The 16,905-nt window shown below is 37.2% G+C and overlaps 1 protein-coding gene across 1 annotated transcript in view; it reads right to left on the minus strand.

Annotated features, from left to right (window-relative positions):
• Positions 1–16,905, minus strand: part of larp1 (La ribonucleoprotein 1, translational regulator) — a 45,852-nt gene that overhangs the window by 8,596 nt on the left and 20,351 nt on the right. Inside the window, exons 2-11 of the mRNA XM_065287675.1 lie at positions 16,224–16,285; positions 16,049–16,114; positions 12,902–13,055; positions 12,631–12,765; positions 12,229–12,381; positions 7,688–7,847; positions 7,274–7,418; positions 6,994–7,168; positions 6,746–6,903; positions 3,875–4,243 (exon numbers count right to left, since the gene is read on the minus strand). Coding sequence (XP_065143747.1) covers positions 3,875–4,243; positions 6,746–6,903; positions 6,994–7,168; positions 7,274–7,418; positions 7,688–7,847; positions 12,229–12,381; positions 12,631–12,765; positions 12,902–13,055; positions 16,049–16,114; positions 16,224–16,285 — 1,577 coding nt within the window. The remainder of the gene's footprint in view (positions 1–3,874; positions 4,244–6,745; positions 6,904–6,993; positions 7,169–7,273; positions 7,419–7,687; positions 7,848–12,228; positions 12,382–12,630; positions 12,766–12,901; positions 13,056–16,048; positions 16,115–16,223; positions 16,286–16,905) is intronic.

Below are 16,905 nucleotides of genomic sequence, written 5' to 3' on the forward strand. Positions count from 1 at the left end.
CCAGGCAACAAACACACAATGATACAAAGTAAATGTAATAAACATCTTAGCTATATCTTGGATAACGTACCTCTGTGCCAAAAAGAGCCATGATGCCCAAACCAGTCTATCGATTGAACATGGTGAGCCTAAGGTAGTCAGGGTTTATTTAATGACATAGCACTAACACTGCTGGACTTACTGGCTGGGGCACGTGAACGCCACAAAAATGACAATACAAAAGCAACAATACCCACTGTGGTACAAGACCATTATGTCCTGCCATATCCAGAAGCACTACGCTAAAAACACTGGCTGTGCGAAGAAAAAGCAACACACAGAAATGGACACGAACCTAGAACCTGTCAGAAAAGCTCAGGTATTGCTTTCTCTGGCTCATTGACAGTGCCAACTAAGACTTGAATAATCCAGTATGATTTTTATGAAAAGTCAAATAGAAAGCCAAATCATGAGACTGTCTGAATGTAATAGTGTTTGTGATTAAATCGAGATAAATGGTAAATAGGGTTGCAAAGTGGAACATTTCCAGAAACTTTCCATGGGAAGTTAATCTTAATCATAAACGTCTACCCTGCAAGAATGTGTAGGGTAGAAAATAAACTGTCTAGTTGTTTTAAACAAAATTATGCTCAAGATTTTTTATAGGCTACTCTGCAATTTTTTTAATTTCCAGTTTATTCCCATTAATTACCATATAATACTGATTATTTTCATATATTCCAGTTAATTCCCAATTAAAAATTTCAGCCTTGAAAATTCACAGAATTTTGCAACCCTACTGGTAAACTCAAAATATATAAAGATAAAAATCTTATCTAATCACAAAGTGAACATATGGCTGACATTAGGGCCGTACGGTATGACCAAAAATGCATTTCACGGAATGAGTCACGGCCACGGTAGCAGTATATTTCACGATATACTTGTTTTTCAGTTTTAAATTGTTTTTTGATTAAAAATGTGCAGATATTTGGCACTCACTATAGCTTTTAAATGAATGCTCACCACAGTTTTAAAATATGGGAGAGTTAAAGCTAGCATTGAAGTAAAAATGCCAAGAAGATAACAACAGATTATGTCTTGATAGACAGAATCTTGTTTTTAATTGAGTTATTATTTTAATAGACCATTGACGCTTGGTATGCTTTCATTGTATTTTGTACTTATGTATACAGTGCATAAACAATAGGCAATATGTAAAATGAACCGGTATGAATGTATGTACAAACCTACAGGCAGGATAAATACCTGTATATGAGACACAGAGCTCTAGATATAGATATGATGTGATGACCATGAAGTCTGTTTTGAAATGACCTCCTAATAACATCCGATCGTGGTGAAATCTCAATCCTTATATTACTAGACCTTAGTGCAGCCTTTGACACAATAGATCACAGAATCCTACTCAATAGACTAGAAAACTATGTTGGCATCAGTGGTCAGGCGTTAGCCTGGTTTAGATCGTATCTAACCAATCGATATCACTTTGTTTATGTAAATGAGGAAGAGTCACATCACTCCCCCGTTAAATACGGCGTACCTCAGGGATCAGTTCTAGGCCCTATCCTATTCTCGTTATATATGTTACCTCTAGGAGACATTATCAGGAAACATAACATAAGTTTTCACTGCTATGCGGATGATACCCAGCTTTACATCTCGTCACATCCTAGCGAAACCCACCAGTTCTCTAAGCTAACAGACTGCATTAGTGATATTAGGGACTGGATGGCACATAACTTTCTTATGCTAAACTCCAATAAGACAGAGATACTTATTATTGAACCAAATCGCTCCAAACATAATATGTCAGATTACAAGCTGCCCATAGATGGCTGCACGGTGGTGCCATCTTCCACGGTTAAGAATTTAGGCGTAATGTTTGACAGCAATCTATCTTTCGATAGTCATATCTCCAACGTCTGCCGCACAGCATTTTTCCATCTTAGAAATATCTCAAAAATACGCCATATGCTGTCTGCATCAGATGCAGAAAAGCTTATCCATGCTTTTATGACCTCTAGAATAGACTATTGTAACTCGTTACTCGGGGGATGCCATGCAAATCAGGTAAACAAGCTACAGCTGGTTCAAAACGCCGCCGCAAGAGTGCTTACTCGATCTAAAAAGTATGACCACATTAGTCCAATTCTGGCATCTTTACACTGGCTACCAGTTAAATATCGCATACAATTTAAAATATTACTAATCACCTACAAAGCCTTAAATGGCCTAGCGCCCTCGTATATAAAAGAACTACTATCAGAATACAATCCACCACGTAAACTGCGATCACAAAATTCGGGTTACTTAATTATCCCTAGAATATCAAAAGTGTCTAAAGGTGGTAGATCCTTTTCCTATTTAGCCCCTAAGCTCTGGAATGATTTACCAAATAATGTTCGAGTATCAGACACAGTCGAACAATTTAAATCTAAACTTAAGGCATTCTTCTTTAACAAAGCATTCACATAGAATGTCCAGTAAATGTACTTTTCCCGCAGTAGTTATTTTGTCTAGAACAAAGCACTCACATACCTCATACGGGTAATTTACTCTTGCCGCAATAGTTAGCCTGTCTGGAACCGAGCTGAATTAAACCACTATAATGTATGACACTTGCATTACATGCGAACGGCCCCTACGCTAATAGAATTCTGTTTTTGTCTCCCTGTCTCGTCCTCGACTCTGAGGACAATGAGACAAACAGATCCAGTTCCTGTTGCTGTGAAGGTCATCGCACCACTAATCAACTGGCTGTCCTTCAACGTGACGCCCAACCGATGCGCGACCAACGGCCACCGGCTGAACCAGTTTAATCCGCTTACACGCTTCCTATCCCTACCGTGTCTATATATTATAAATATAAATATTAATCTCTCCCTAGGGTTTTTTGTCCTTCTAGGATTTTTTCCCATTGGGTTTTCTCCTAGGGGGTTTTTTAGTCCCAGGGAGAGTCAGCCAACTTTGGCTTAACTTAGCACTTTACTGTATACGTTACATTATTAATATGCTCGCTTACACGGTTTTTTATCCTTAGCCGCTATATTCTACTTCTTATACTATGTATTGATTTTCAATGTTCTCCTCTACATCTACTCATGTAAAGCTGCTTTGCAACAATTAACAATTGTGAAAAGCGCTATATAAATAAAATTGAATTGAATTGAATTGTTTTAAGGTCTTGACACGCTTTCCTTTCTATTACACCTTAATTGCTGCGTCTCTCGTCTTTCTGATCAAAGATGTTTGCACTATAAGCAAATGGCGCATCAAACTACATCGCTCCAGCAGCACATGTATCAATGATACAAATTCAAGATTTGTCTTTGCTTGCTTAAAGTAAAAAAAAAAAAAAAAAAAACTTACTAACAACTATTAGCAGTGTTTGCGAGAAGAGCTTTCTTAATTTGGCGATACAGCCGCTTGCGCAGACCTCACGCGAGAGATTGCTGCTGCATGAGCACAAAGAGACAGTGAGCGAGCTTAACGGTGTATTCACTGGTGCTTATTATGAAATTACACAAATAATAGGGGTGGGAGAAAAATATCGGGACTATCATCAAACTATCAAGATTCGTTATAAAACGATTTTGGAATCTATATATATTTAAATATTTTACTTTTCCAAAGAGGTACAACGAATTTGTTGTTGTCTGTAATAGATGATGTAAATAATGTCGTATCAGTTTCAAGATGGAGTCAGAAAGCAAAATCATGGCAAAGAAGCAAACCTCTATGAGAATTATTGCTTGAAAAACGTCAAGCATGATTCAAAGTTTACTTAAGGTTTCATGTGCCAGAAAACAATTAAAATGCATTAATAACATGTTGAAAAACCAGACAGCAGGATCAGAATAATATTACGCACCTTAATTGTGGCATATTCAGGTTCATATGTGTCATCCCACAGGTCTTGTTCGTAGTAGCAAAGTCCATCATTAATGATTTTGGCCAGTTCGTTGGTTAGTTTAGAGCGTGAGGTGTGCTGTCCTGTGCGGTCTCCTCCTGGATGTTTACGCAGGTAAGGTGGCGTCTGAGTAACTATTAAAATCTTGTTGACATCTCGATCATCGATTTCGCAGTCCGAATCCTCATCTGACCAGTCAGTAAAAGTGTTGCGTCGCCCGTCTATCTGCTCCATTTCTTCATCAAACATGAAGTCCAGCTCTTCTGGTTCATCCTGGTCTTCACCAACAACTGGACCAGACTGTACTGGTGTACGCACTTCCTCTGCTTTCTGCAACGGTTCATCAATTTATCGTCACTCTGATCATTGACACATTTCTCAAACAACAAAGCAGGACTTTAATAATCAATGATAATTAGATATTTTTTACTAGCATTATGTATTATTTAAAGCAAAACTGTGTAGTTTTTTTACCTTTAAATAATGTCTCTAAAATAATTTCAGTGATAGAACAACTTTTAACTGGACAAATTGTACTGTTGCTGCAACTTGAGCAGCCTCCTAGCTGCTACAAGAACACTCTGAAAGTGGCGGTGGAGGGTAGGAAACACAGCCCCGCACCTCCCCCTGCCTGCAGAAGAGTGTTTCTGATACCAGGCACTGTTGCGCTTTTCAACCACATGGGGGAGCTGTAAGTCATTTTTACATGGAAACTACATAGTGTTGCTTTAAAGTAGTGATAGACCAAATTATATGCTAAAATCTGTATAGTTATTAGGAATGCACCGATACCGATACTGGTATCGGTCTCGATACCACATTTTCTAAAGTACTCGTTAAAAGTCCCCCGATACCGGGGATCGATACCACGGTTTGAGAAATGTCTATGTTTGAGCGGCGTATACGGGGTTAATCCTCGTGTTGTCCAAAGAGACAGAGTTTACAACAAACTGGAAAACAGGTCCCTTGTTTTTTGTTAAATTATATGACTAAAGCTGTTACCTGTAAAAATCTGTTAAATCATGTATTTTTTTATTAAGTACTCCGTATCAGCAAGTACTGAAATGCAAGTACTCGTACTTATACTCGTATTCCAAAAAAGTGGTATCGGTGCATCCCTAATAGTTATTACTTTCCAAGAAAATAATAATATACTTTTTTATAAATATTAAAATATTTCAAGTGAAACACTTTATGTATGCATTATTTTAGTATGTTCTCATATGTACACAACACAATTTAATGAATATTACATTGACACGCACACACGCTTTTAAAAAAACATTACACTAGTGATGCACCGATGTATCGGCCCCCGTTATTTATCGACCAAATTTTGATGAATTTGAAACCATCGCCATATCGGCAATAGCACGAGAAAGGCCGATACTGATTGTTTATTAATTAAATGTATAGAGAAATCCATTATGTGTAAAAAAGGAGTTAATGTTGTTAATAAAATAAATGCTGAATAGCAAAAACCACTTTTGAAGGTTGTCATGCAGTCTTATTATATTTGTTTTAGCTTAATTTGTGCCTCTCTTATTATGTTGGTCAGTTGAATGTTAATTAGATCCAATCCATGTTCAGTAAAAATAATTTGATGCAGAAAAAAACTAGCTAATAGACCAACTGTATAGTGTTGTATACAAGTGTTTAATATCGGTATCGGCATCTGTATCGGCCAGAAGTTGTCTTTTTAAATCGGTATCAGCCCAAAAAATCCTATCGGTGCATCCCTACATTACACTGATCAATTCAAATTAACATTTTATCTAGCCTATAAAAATAATGAAGCCAATTTTTGTACCATTGGGATAGAGGTAGTTTGTCAAAATGAAACTTTGCTGTTAAAGTAACTTTACACTCTGGTCATCCGAGATGAAATTGAGATTGTTTCTTCACCAGAATGTTGTTAGGGTTAGGGTTAGGCGCTCTTGTGCAGAAACTCTATTTGTGCCAATAGAAATCATTACAAACACTATTCCAGGAAATATCTAAAGGCGTATTTATATGGCGGTTCTTCAGATTGTTTCAGGTATTTTCATGACAATAGAGAATATTTTGAATGATTGTGTTTGACGAGTGTTGCTTTTTTAAATGCGCGTTATAAACGAGTCAAACTCGTAGTGATTTTAGATTGATAAGGACTTCCTACTGATCATGGAGCCGTAGTACACGCACAAGCTGTGCATGAAACACTTTATTGGAGACTTACGATTCAGAATCTATTTTAGACAGGTCTTTTTAATGGGAACGCGATCCATCGATGCACATCCCTAGTGCAAAAGTACAGAGTAAAGATCTATCACACGTCTTAAAGGTACAGTAACCAGGGCCTAGATGTGTTTAGGCTGTTTTGCAGTGGATTATTGCTAAATAGTGTGAAGCAATGGTCTTATTTAATAAGACCTTAATATTTTGTCAGGAGGCGCTTCCTCAGGATTATATTCATGTTGCCTGTATCTGCTTTTTTGACTCTCAAAGTGATTGCGGCCATGGACTTGCATTTTATGAATCATCAAGGACCCGGTTTATAGCATTAAATCTTTTTTTACTGTTTTACTAAAGAAATAGCATCACCTACGTCTTGGATGGCCTGGTGATGAGCAAAATTAACAGCAAACTTTTATTACTCCATTATTTCACTTTAAGACACTTTTCCACCAAATTCTTCAGGACCATAAAAAACAAACCTTACTGCAAAAAAACATTTTACTTCAAATATGAAGACTATTTAAGTATTTTTTGGGGTAATATTAATTAAAGGATATTTTGAAAGAGTTTGCTTCTGTGAAGATATTGTACATGAAGTTAATCGGCCATTTTTACCTTGGGTCGAGCTGGTGAAGGTCGTGGCCTTTTCTTTACTTCAATCCATGACTCTGAGTCTAGATCGGGTAGACTAGCCGACAGGCCCTTAGGCATGGTCTTCAGATTGCTGACGTCCTCTGACTTGGAGTGCACGGGTGTGGATGCTCTCGGAGAACCTGTACAGTTCATGCATTTAATTAGATATGTTGCACATCATGACAAAACATTGACACATTTGTCCTGAATAATTTCATGCAAAATCAGACCTGTGTGGTCATCCACAACATTCCTGGGAATAAACTCTGGGCAGTTGATGAACTGAGAAAAATCTGTCTGAGAATAATCTGGCAAAGCAAGCCCAGGTAGGGGCCATTTTTCAGGGGTTTCTATGCGACGAATTTTCATATCTATGATCTCCACTTCCTTACTGTCCTTCAGGGCCTGAACAGAAGTCAAATATCAAGAAAGTTTCAATAACAAGTTATCATATAATACAACCGTAAAATGAAAAAGTTTTAAGAACAACAAAACTGGTGAGAAGCCGACCTCCAAAATAAGGCTGACATCTGTTGTAAGAGCTTGGACACGGTGAAAACTTGCGATCAGAGCAACAGGCAAGAAGCCCTCTTGATCCATCTTTCTGCGCAGGAAGAAATCCCTCTCCAGGTTGTCAATACTGAAGTAATATTCTCTGCAGAAATAAACTTTCATCTTAGCATTGTAGGTATTTCTGTTATACATTTTTTAATGCACTACATATAATAATGGCCTACTAAAGATTATAAAAATAACAGTACACCCAGAAAGAATAACACCAAGACCATATTTAACATGCATAACATCATATTTGGTTTAAAAATAAAAAAACTTTTGTATATTACATGTCAATATTTTGGTTTTGGAAATGTATCGACCTCACTTGAGTCATTTGGATTACTTTCAGGATGGATGTTTACTTACATCTGTCTCTTGATGTAGTCCTTTAGCAGGTCTTGGTCCACAGTATAAAGATCAGTACTGCTCATGTTGTCATAATAGTAAGTAACCGTGCTGTTGAACTTCTGACCATAGGCACTGTCTTTACCACCATATCCCTTATAGCCATAGTAGTCAAAATGACCTGATGAAATGTACATGACATTAACATTTGGTGTAACATACCTGGAGTCAATCAAAGACTCAAACACAGCGAATCAGATGTGAGGACTACATTATTCCAGTAGCAGCTGAGATTATAAACAGGGTTCAACAAAAAGGATGACGTGCTGGTGAGATGGACCAAATGCAAAGGTTGCCAGCATCCCACTGCATTTGTTTGATTTTAACCTCACTCTAACCCCCAGTGCATTTGTTGCCCATCTTATGTCATCATAACACACATGGTGAACACAGTGCAACCACATATTTTTGGTAAATGTACAGATACAGCATGCTCCTCTAATATGGGAAGGGTAACATAGATATTAACATAATTTACAGGCGATGGCACTGCCCCGTGTCACTGTTTAGGGCAGCAATTTTCTCATAATTTACAAGTAGTTGAAAACATTATAGATATTGTTAATGGTCAAGCTGGACAAAATATATAACACCGGACTAGTGGTTTTTGGATATTTTACTGCAAATATCTTACAAATTGTACCTTTAAAAAAAAAAAAAAATTGGGTGTCACACTTTGTGGTTGTACCAACGAAGGCCACTAGGTGTCAACGGTTAGCTGCATTATCTTGCCACAAATTAATAAATTATGGTCTCTGCGTTGTTTTTAATGCAAAATGGAAAACTACATTCCTAGAGCTTTCCAACAATATATAGTTTGTAAAGATTATTTCAAGTTTATAGGGTATTAGTGTTATAAATATATAATTATTCATATGTATTCCTATGGGGTGAGTGACATTTAACAAAATGACTGTCACTATACAATTTCAATCATCAAATAGCCTTGAAATATGAAATCTACATTCCCAGACCTTTCCAACAATATATAGTTTGTCAAGGTTATTTCAGGTTTATAGGATATTTACAAATAAATATGTTTTTACACCGTGGGCCCACCTGTTGGCCTGCAACATTTTAGGAAATGACTCTTACTACATACTTTTTGTCGCAAAATAGTGTTGAAATATAAAAACTACATTCCTAGAGCTTTCCAACGGTATATAGTTTGTCAAGATTGGCGTAGGTTTAGACTATGGAATTATTGTTTTAAATATGTAATGCCAAACGTGCCAGCTCTATTTTAAAGGTCCAGTTTTTCCTGTGTTTTGCAGTTTCACTGTCCTAAAAACTGATGGCTGAAGGCTGATGATTTCCTTGTTCTATGAAGTCCCTCCTTCAGAAATACATAAAGAGTTCTGATTGTGTGGCTTGTTTAGTGTGTTGTGATTCGACGGTAGCTTAGCTTAGCCAGAACTGTTTGAGCCAAGCTTGCGAGTGACGTATTGGGCGGTGTTAAGTCGGAAGCTCCTATTTTAACGTCATTCAACCAGGAAGTATAGGGCTATAGTCCAAACCGGCCGTTCGCTGTAGGATTTGAAAGGGGAATTCTATTAATACATTTCTGAGCTTTATAATTTTGCAGGTATTACTTATGCTCCTACAGCAACATTACACACCAAATAAAGTTTGAAAAATGAGATCAGGAAATGTGATGTATGGGGCGGTTTCTCCAACAGGGCTTATCCTAGTCCTAAACTAAAATGCATTTTTGAGCTGCCTTAATTTAAAAACATCTAGCACTGATATATCTTAACATATATAAGTGCCATTGTTTTGTCTTAAGATACACGCCAGTATCGGGGCTCGAGACTAACTTTTTTTACTGGTTGCACTGGTGCGCCTAACTTTCTTCTTAGGTGCACCAGAACAAAAGTTAAGTGCACCCAAATTTTTGACAACATCGCATTTAACGCCGCAGTTTTACAACCACCCAACCCTGTTAACCCGCACGAGGATGCTGGAAACACGGAGTTATTTATTTACATGAATTCAAAGTCACTGTTAGTATAAATGTACTTGCTTCAAAAAACTATAAGGAATTAAAAAGCGTTAAGAATTAAGATTCAGTTTTTGACCTTTATTTTAATCAGAAAATCATATAGGTGACAGTAATGTCTTCACTTTTGTCAAGAGTTGCAAATTTTTATTTAATTGTAAGTATGACCCTCAGTCGCTGTCATTAAGAAAAATCCTCCTGCATGGTTGTCATAAAAGCACTCAACAACTCAATGTTCATTTGGGGCTTTTTTTATTCAAAGTGTGCATATTTGGAGAAATATTTATTCCATTCCACTTTAAATTTCTGCAGGGATGGGTAAAATTTAATCCATATTTATTCCATACACGGCAATGGCTACAGCCATTTACACTCTGTTTGTCTGTTTTATTCATACGTGAAGCTAGAGGGCGCTCGTGACAGACAGTCTCATTATGACAACTTGTTGAAAAAGACGTAGTGTCACGTGGAGATCGCCATTTTATTCAGCAAATGAAGAAGCTGTTATTTTTTAAAGCATGGAGACAATAAACACGATTGAGATGAAATATGATTTATCTGTTCTTCATGCTATGGCGGGTATTTTATAACAATACTGTATATTTATACTGCTACGCTAATCAAGCATTAATAGCAAAAATTGTTCTGTAAAATAGTTTTCTATCTCATTTTGTGATCAGAAGACACATCAGGTCATGCACGGTTGTTTAAAGCACTCGACTTTTGATGTCTTAAAGCAAGTCATGTTTTAAAGGGACACAAGGCAGCATTCTAATGTTAATAAATCATCATCGTAAGTCGGTATATGGTTAAATGACTCATTACCGGACGAATGAAGACTCTCTCTCCCACCCCTACCGTCTGTAGAGAATACCCCACTTGCAAGTTCGCTGTATGGGTTAGGTTAGGGTTCATGTCTTACTCCAGACATGAAGGTATTTCACTAGTTTTTGGATGAGAGATCATGCCAGTGTTTCCCATACATAGGCTCTACTTGGGCGCTGCGCCCAGGTAAATTGCGACCTGCCCAAGTAAAAAAAATCACTTTACGAATTTCCGTATTTCTGAACTCGACTGGATGACCCGTGTTTTGGAGAGAGAGAGAGAGAGAGAGAGAGAGAGAGAGAGAGAGAGAGAGAGAGAGAGAGAGAGAGAGAGAGAGAGAGAGAGAGAGAGAGAGAGAGCGAGAGAGAGAGAGAGAGAGAGAGAGAGAGAGAGAGAGGTGGGGGTCGGGTGACCGTGAAGATGATGCACGTGTCATAAACTCATCATCCAGCGCGGCAAACTGGATCAACTGCAGCAGCACATACGGAGCAGCCAGGGAACACACTGCGACCAAAATGGTCGCATATGCTTATGTGCATATGTGTTTATAGCATCTAAGTTGGCTTCATTTTGCGTGCAAGCACGTTGTGTCTCTCCGGTTGAGTGTCCGTTCACGTGCTCTCTGTTTCTCAATGAATTGGGCGCGACGCGAAGCAACCTCAGTGTCACATTGTATCCTTTCATGTTTCTGAACTTGAGCAGAGTTTTACCATTAGAGGTCTTTCTTCACTGAGGACGCGGGACCCGTACGGTTCCGGGTTTATATTTTAAATGGTCAGATGGGTCCGGGTCGGTCCTAGTTCATTACTTCGGGTCCCAAGTCTGATTAATATTGTGTGTAAAACCCGAGTCGATCGGAGAACGGCCGTGAGCGCTACCGCGCTAAAGCTCGAGTGCTGTTTTAGCGTGCCTCCGGTTTCTATGGCGATAGCAACTGGCTCGATAAAGATCTTGTCACGACCACGCGCAGCTTCTTTTTCTTTATCCCATTTTTTAATAGTCTTACTAATAATAGACAATATCTTTACTAAAATCTAAACAGTTTGCACAGAGATTGTAGCAAAAAGCAGTGCTAATACTGAATGAGCAAAGCTAAAGCTGACTCAGGATATAAAAAACGCAAAGCTGTAATGTAAAGTCTGTCATCGGGACAGCACAGCAAGTAGACTTTTAAATCTGAAATAATTAGTGGATTAAGCTTTTTTTAATCGGCAAAAGAGAAATAGAAAGCAGTAAAAGTGCCTATCTTATAGAAGTTATTACCATTATAACATCAGTCACATTTATAATCTATAGACCTGCACTGTCTATATAGGCTATAGTATACATAGTATTGTATATAATTGAGTTTGATAAAAGGGGTCATCAAATTGCTTCATATATCAGTGCAAAAACATCAAGTTTTTTCGTGGTGCTTTGACAAACAGTGTCAGCTTTGTTTATGGCAAAAAAAGTTTGGGGTGGTTAGATTAATGAACTATAATGTGAAATTAATATGAATGTTTTATAAATCAAAGTATTGTGTTGTGTCACACATTATTAGTTCTTTGTTACATGTATAGTAGACCATTTTTGTCGGTGGATAATAATGATTGCCCTTTTCACCAGCTACCACCACAAGTAAATTTCAGATCTGTGGGAAACACTGGATCATGCGTTCCTGAACGTTGTTTTTTACCTCTGCTAGCACCTCTGCCTCGCCCTCTTCCTCGCCCTCTACCACGACCGCGACCTCTGACACCTGTTCTGTATGGTGCACCCTCACTCTTCACACTGGACACCTCGTCATGGTCATCCTTAAACTCCTGATCATACTTCCCGCTGTGCCAGTCTAAAAACACAAGCAAGAGGATGTTAGAGCAAAAAAAAAGTGTTAAAACGGGTATGAAGCTTCTAAGAAAAATTATCTTTACATTTTCATACATACAATCTTAATGTTTCGCAATATGACACAGATGAGGAGATAAACTACTTATTCTATTTCTGACAAAGTGAAGAACATAGTTGTTATTACTTTATTAAGCTTTTATTATCTCATTGACTGCATTAAAGAAAAGCAAACTTGAAAAGAGTGAGATACCTCTCAAGTCGTTCCTGCTGTTGGGGGAAATCCTATGGCCATCATATTGCCGTGTGTTATTTCTGGAGGCCGAGCGCTCACGCGGACCCTCAGACTTGACTTCAATCATTAGAGGCACCCACTTGTGTTTGTTTCCTAAGTAATAAAGTTACTGGTTGAGATATAACATTTCTAAAATATACAATCATTATGTCATTTATATTTCAAATCAAGTTCCTATAAAAGAAACCCAATAAACTAATGAATGTGTACTTGAGGAAAGTTATTACACCTCTCTTTTTTTGTCCATTTTTTGGAGAATCATCATCATCATCAGCATTTTTTTCCTCTCCAGAGTCGTCTGATTTAGCTTTCAGGTTTTCCTTACTTTCTTCATTTTCTCTTTTTCCTTTGGATTCTCTTTTGAACAATGACTTCTTCACAACCTGACAGGTGTTTAAAAATATACAAGTTTAAATCCCTCAAACCATATCCCTCATATACTTGGATGCTTTAGCTAACCACACTACTATATAGATGGTTTCATCGGCCGCACATGCGTTGTCACAGATACACGTTAGTAAAAACGTAACTTCCGGTCTTTGTTTGTTTAATGGTTTGACAAGTGCACTCTGGGACAAATACTAGTTGAAAATAACAGATGTTTTGGTTTCCTAAACACGAGGGGAGATATTGATCATGGATCACCGATATGTGAAGGGAGGTTCAGCAGCCGAACTGTAGCTATCATTGTTTACACTATATAGTACACATTTTACACAGTAACGTTAGCTTAGTGTAATTTTTGATAAAAAGAAAACTAATAAAGGTAGGATGAAACTTTTTTTAAAGCAAAGGGTCTGTTCTTTCATTTGATATATTGTATGTTTATATATATTTTAAGAACATCATTTTCTGGAAGGCATTAAATGTTTGTGAAATTCATGAAAAATGCTGCCGCTGGCTGGGCTTAAAAAATGCTGGGGGGGAAAGAGTTAAGGACTTTGTTGGTATTGATACTTAATGTAATTTTACAAGAAGTTACACTTGTTCCACAAAAGTTGTTTGTTTATGTTGTTACTCCTGAAACTGACTTTAAATATGGCTAGATATCTTAGAAAGGGCTGCACAAGTAGGGGTGTGCAGCGGAGTCAGTATTTGTATCTGTAACAATCTCAAAATTATTTGTACCTGTATTTGTATTTGGATGGTACCAGAAGTGGGAGGGTCTTAACCCGGAAGTTTGTCATATTACATGAAAATGGCATTTTAAATGCATTTTTCCCTTTATTATATTTTTAACTTAAATAACATTAAATATTAGTGTAAAAGTATGTGTATTCGTACCGGACCGTTTCGGTACAGGACTTTCGACACGGTGCACGTGTGCACCAAAAAACATGAAAGTTGAATGAATCTGAGCAGGCCTTTAGCCTGGAGCTGTTAATGCTGTACTTTAGACTGTGGAAAAGTTTTACAAAATCTGAGCAGGTCTAAAAACTGAAACTATTAATTCTGCAATTGACCCTTTAAAAGGTAATTTTTTTTTTAACATGAGCATTCCTACAAGCTGGGAGATGGCACTCATTCCCTTCACACACATATTATTTGTGCTTTAAGGGGTTTATAATTTAGCGCAAACACGTGATTGTGTCTGGCCTAATATTTTTCTGTTATTTAGATGAATTTGTTATTCGTTTTGAAGTCATCATCCAAGCCCTTCCGAATAACATATTCAGCTTTGGGCACACCCCTATGCACAAGTATGACGAAAAACACCATATTTATTAAATATCAATAAAATCATAGATAATTATTTTCCCTGATATTATTAGAGTTTTTTTGATAAATATTAATTTCCTTTATTTTATTATCTTTGTACACGTGATGGCTTAGATGTAAGACTAAAATTATCGAGAAAATGTTTTCCATATCAGTCGATATCGATAATTAGCATGATAAATAACAAATCTTTACTCCTGTCAAATTTAAAGGCAGATTTTTGCTCCTGAATGAAAATTGTAAAAACCAGACAGTTAATAATGGTTTTAAACTACTTTTTATTCAGAACATGACAAATACAAATACTAAAATCTTGTTTTAATGCATCTGTATTAAATGTAAATCTATTTGTTATGAAATCAACACATTTCTGACACAAAAGCAGCAGACTACTGTCACTTTAAGACCCAAGACAGACTGCTTTAAGTTTCAATATACTGAGTAACAGCTGTTTATGTTCACTTAAACTAGAAAGAAAACTTAGTTCAGTGATCACGCGTGTGTTATACATATACGAGCTATACACGCTGATAAATGGATGTCAAGAGTGTCACATTGCTGTGGGAGCGCACATACGCAAACACTATATTCACTGCAGTGGTGGATCTGCTGCTTTTCCTCAGTTTCCTGAATTTGTGAATGTCCTGTAAATATACTTTTAAAGCTGTGCAGACGTGTGCAAGGCGGACGCTGAATGAAAGTACAGTATACTGCACCTATTGTGTCTGCTGTGTTTGACGAACCCTGTTTGCGCGTCCAACATTACACACAAGAAAATGATTCCGTGATTCTTTCCGCGTTATCCGCGTCGCGAAAATCATAGGTCTCTACTAATAAATGAATAACTTGCCTCATCTTCCACTCCTTCAAGTCTAACTGTGATTGTAAATCAAGAGCGTGTGCCGCATCCGGAAGTGCTCGCGCAACATTACGCACAGTGCGTAAACATTATCGATCACTTACCGAACTGTCCTTATCGGTTTACCGAAAAAGTTTATATCGGTAAAATTATCGTTATCGAATTATCGCCCAGCACTACTTAGAACTAACATTTTTTATATTATGCCCTTTACAATGCCAAGATAAGGTAGTTATATTATTCTATTATTTAAAATAATTCTTTCAATTTAACCCATACCATCTCAAAATGCTTGTTAATGTAACAAGAAAATTAAAAGGAAAGATGAATGTAGCATCCGTTCCACTTTATTGTGGCCCACAGTCTTTTGGGCTTTCAAATTATTCCATTTAAAATCAGTCTAACCAACCCTCAAAAATGACAAAAAGTTACGAGTTAAGATGCATGTCAAACGCATTAAATAAAGTCACAACGTCGAATATATTTATAATAATTAACATGTGTGTTAAATTTAAAATGCAACACGAGACCATCAAAACCATTAAAATGAATAAAACTCTTACTGCAGTAATTTACTATAGTATGCTTAAAAGGCCAAATCACACTGATCACAGAAACGCCAGCAGACATATGTGTTGTGTCGGTGTGAAACTCTTGCTGGCAGTTGCTGGATCAAAGTAAATGATCTTTCAGAATGTTGGGGTTTAATGGAGTTGGTTGTTGTTGGACCAGTGTGAATTGGCCTTAAGAGTGATGACAGAAATTGTGTTTTTCACCTGAAATGATTTTCAAAAATACCTGAACTTCCTTCGTAGCAATCTCTCCAGGTGTTGGCCAATTATTTGCATCTCCAAAGTCCCCAACCTTCAAAATTATTTTAAATGTTACCATCACCAAAAAAGTAGTGCTCCTAATCCAGTAAATAGTAATAGTGCTATGGTAGAGAGTAGGTAAACTGAAGTGATTCACATACCTTTCCACCTCGCCTTGCTCTCGTATTTCCTGCCCTTACAACCTTGGTGGGGACAGATTGTTCTAAAAAAAACAAACAAAAAAAATGGATACATTAGATTTAATAAAAGCTAACACTATTTGACAATGTCCTAGTTATACATGTATTTACTGAAGGCATTAGTCTCAGGAAATAATGTTATACTAGGGATAGGCATGAAGCTCTGAGTACTAGTACAATAGCAAGTAAAACAGAATGCCTATTACAATTTGAAATCACAAAATTCGTACCAGGTGGCGCAAAGGAAAAGTTTGCGACTTTAAAGCAACAGTTTACCCAAAAAAGAAAATTATGTCATTATTTTCTCACTCACAAGTTGTTTAAAATCTGTATAATCTTAGCTCTGCTGAACACAAAAACAGTCTGTCGAACGCACAGCCTTGCAAAGTATAGTTTATTTGAATTGTGCGTGTACACAGATGTTTCAACGCAATGCATATCCTGTACGTACAATGTATGGGACTTTTTAAAATCCAGCAGTGTGTGTACAGTATGAAAATTGTTTCACTCACACTTTACGCGGACGCTCAGGTATACGTAAAAACTGGACTATACTTCAGCCTTTACAGTGTCAGCATTTTCATTTTGTAAATGTTCTGGAAACTCTCTAGATCAGAGGTCCCCAACCACCGGGTCGCGACCC

This window comes from Paramisgurnus dabryanus, chromosome 18, assembly GCF_030506205.2.
Source record: "Paramisgurnus dabryanus chromosome 18, PD_genome_1.1, whole genome shotgun sequence".
Lineage (NCBI taxonomy): Eukaryota > Metazoa > Chordata > Actinopteri > Cypriniformes > Cobitidae > Paramisgurnus > Paramisgurnus dabryanus.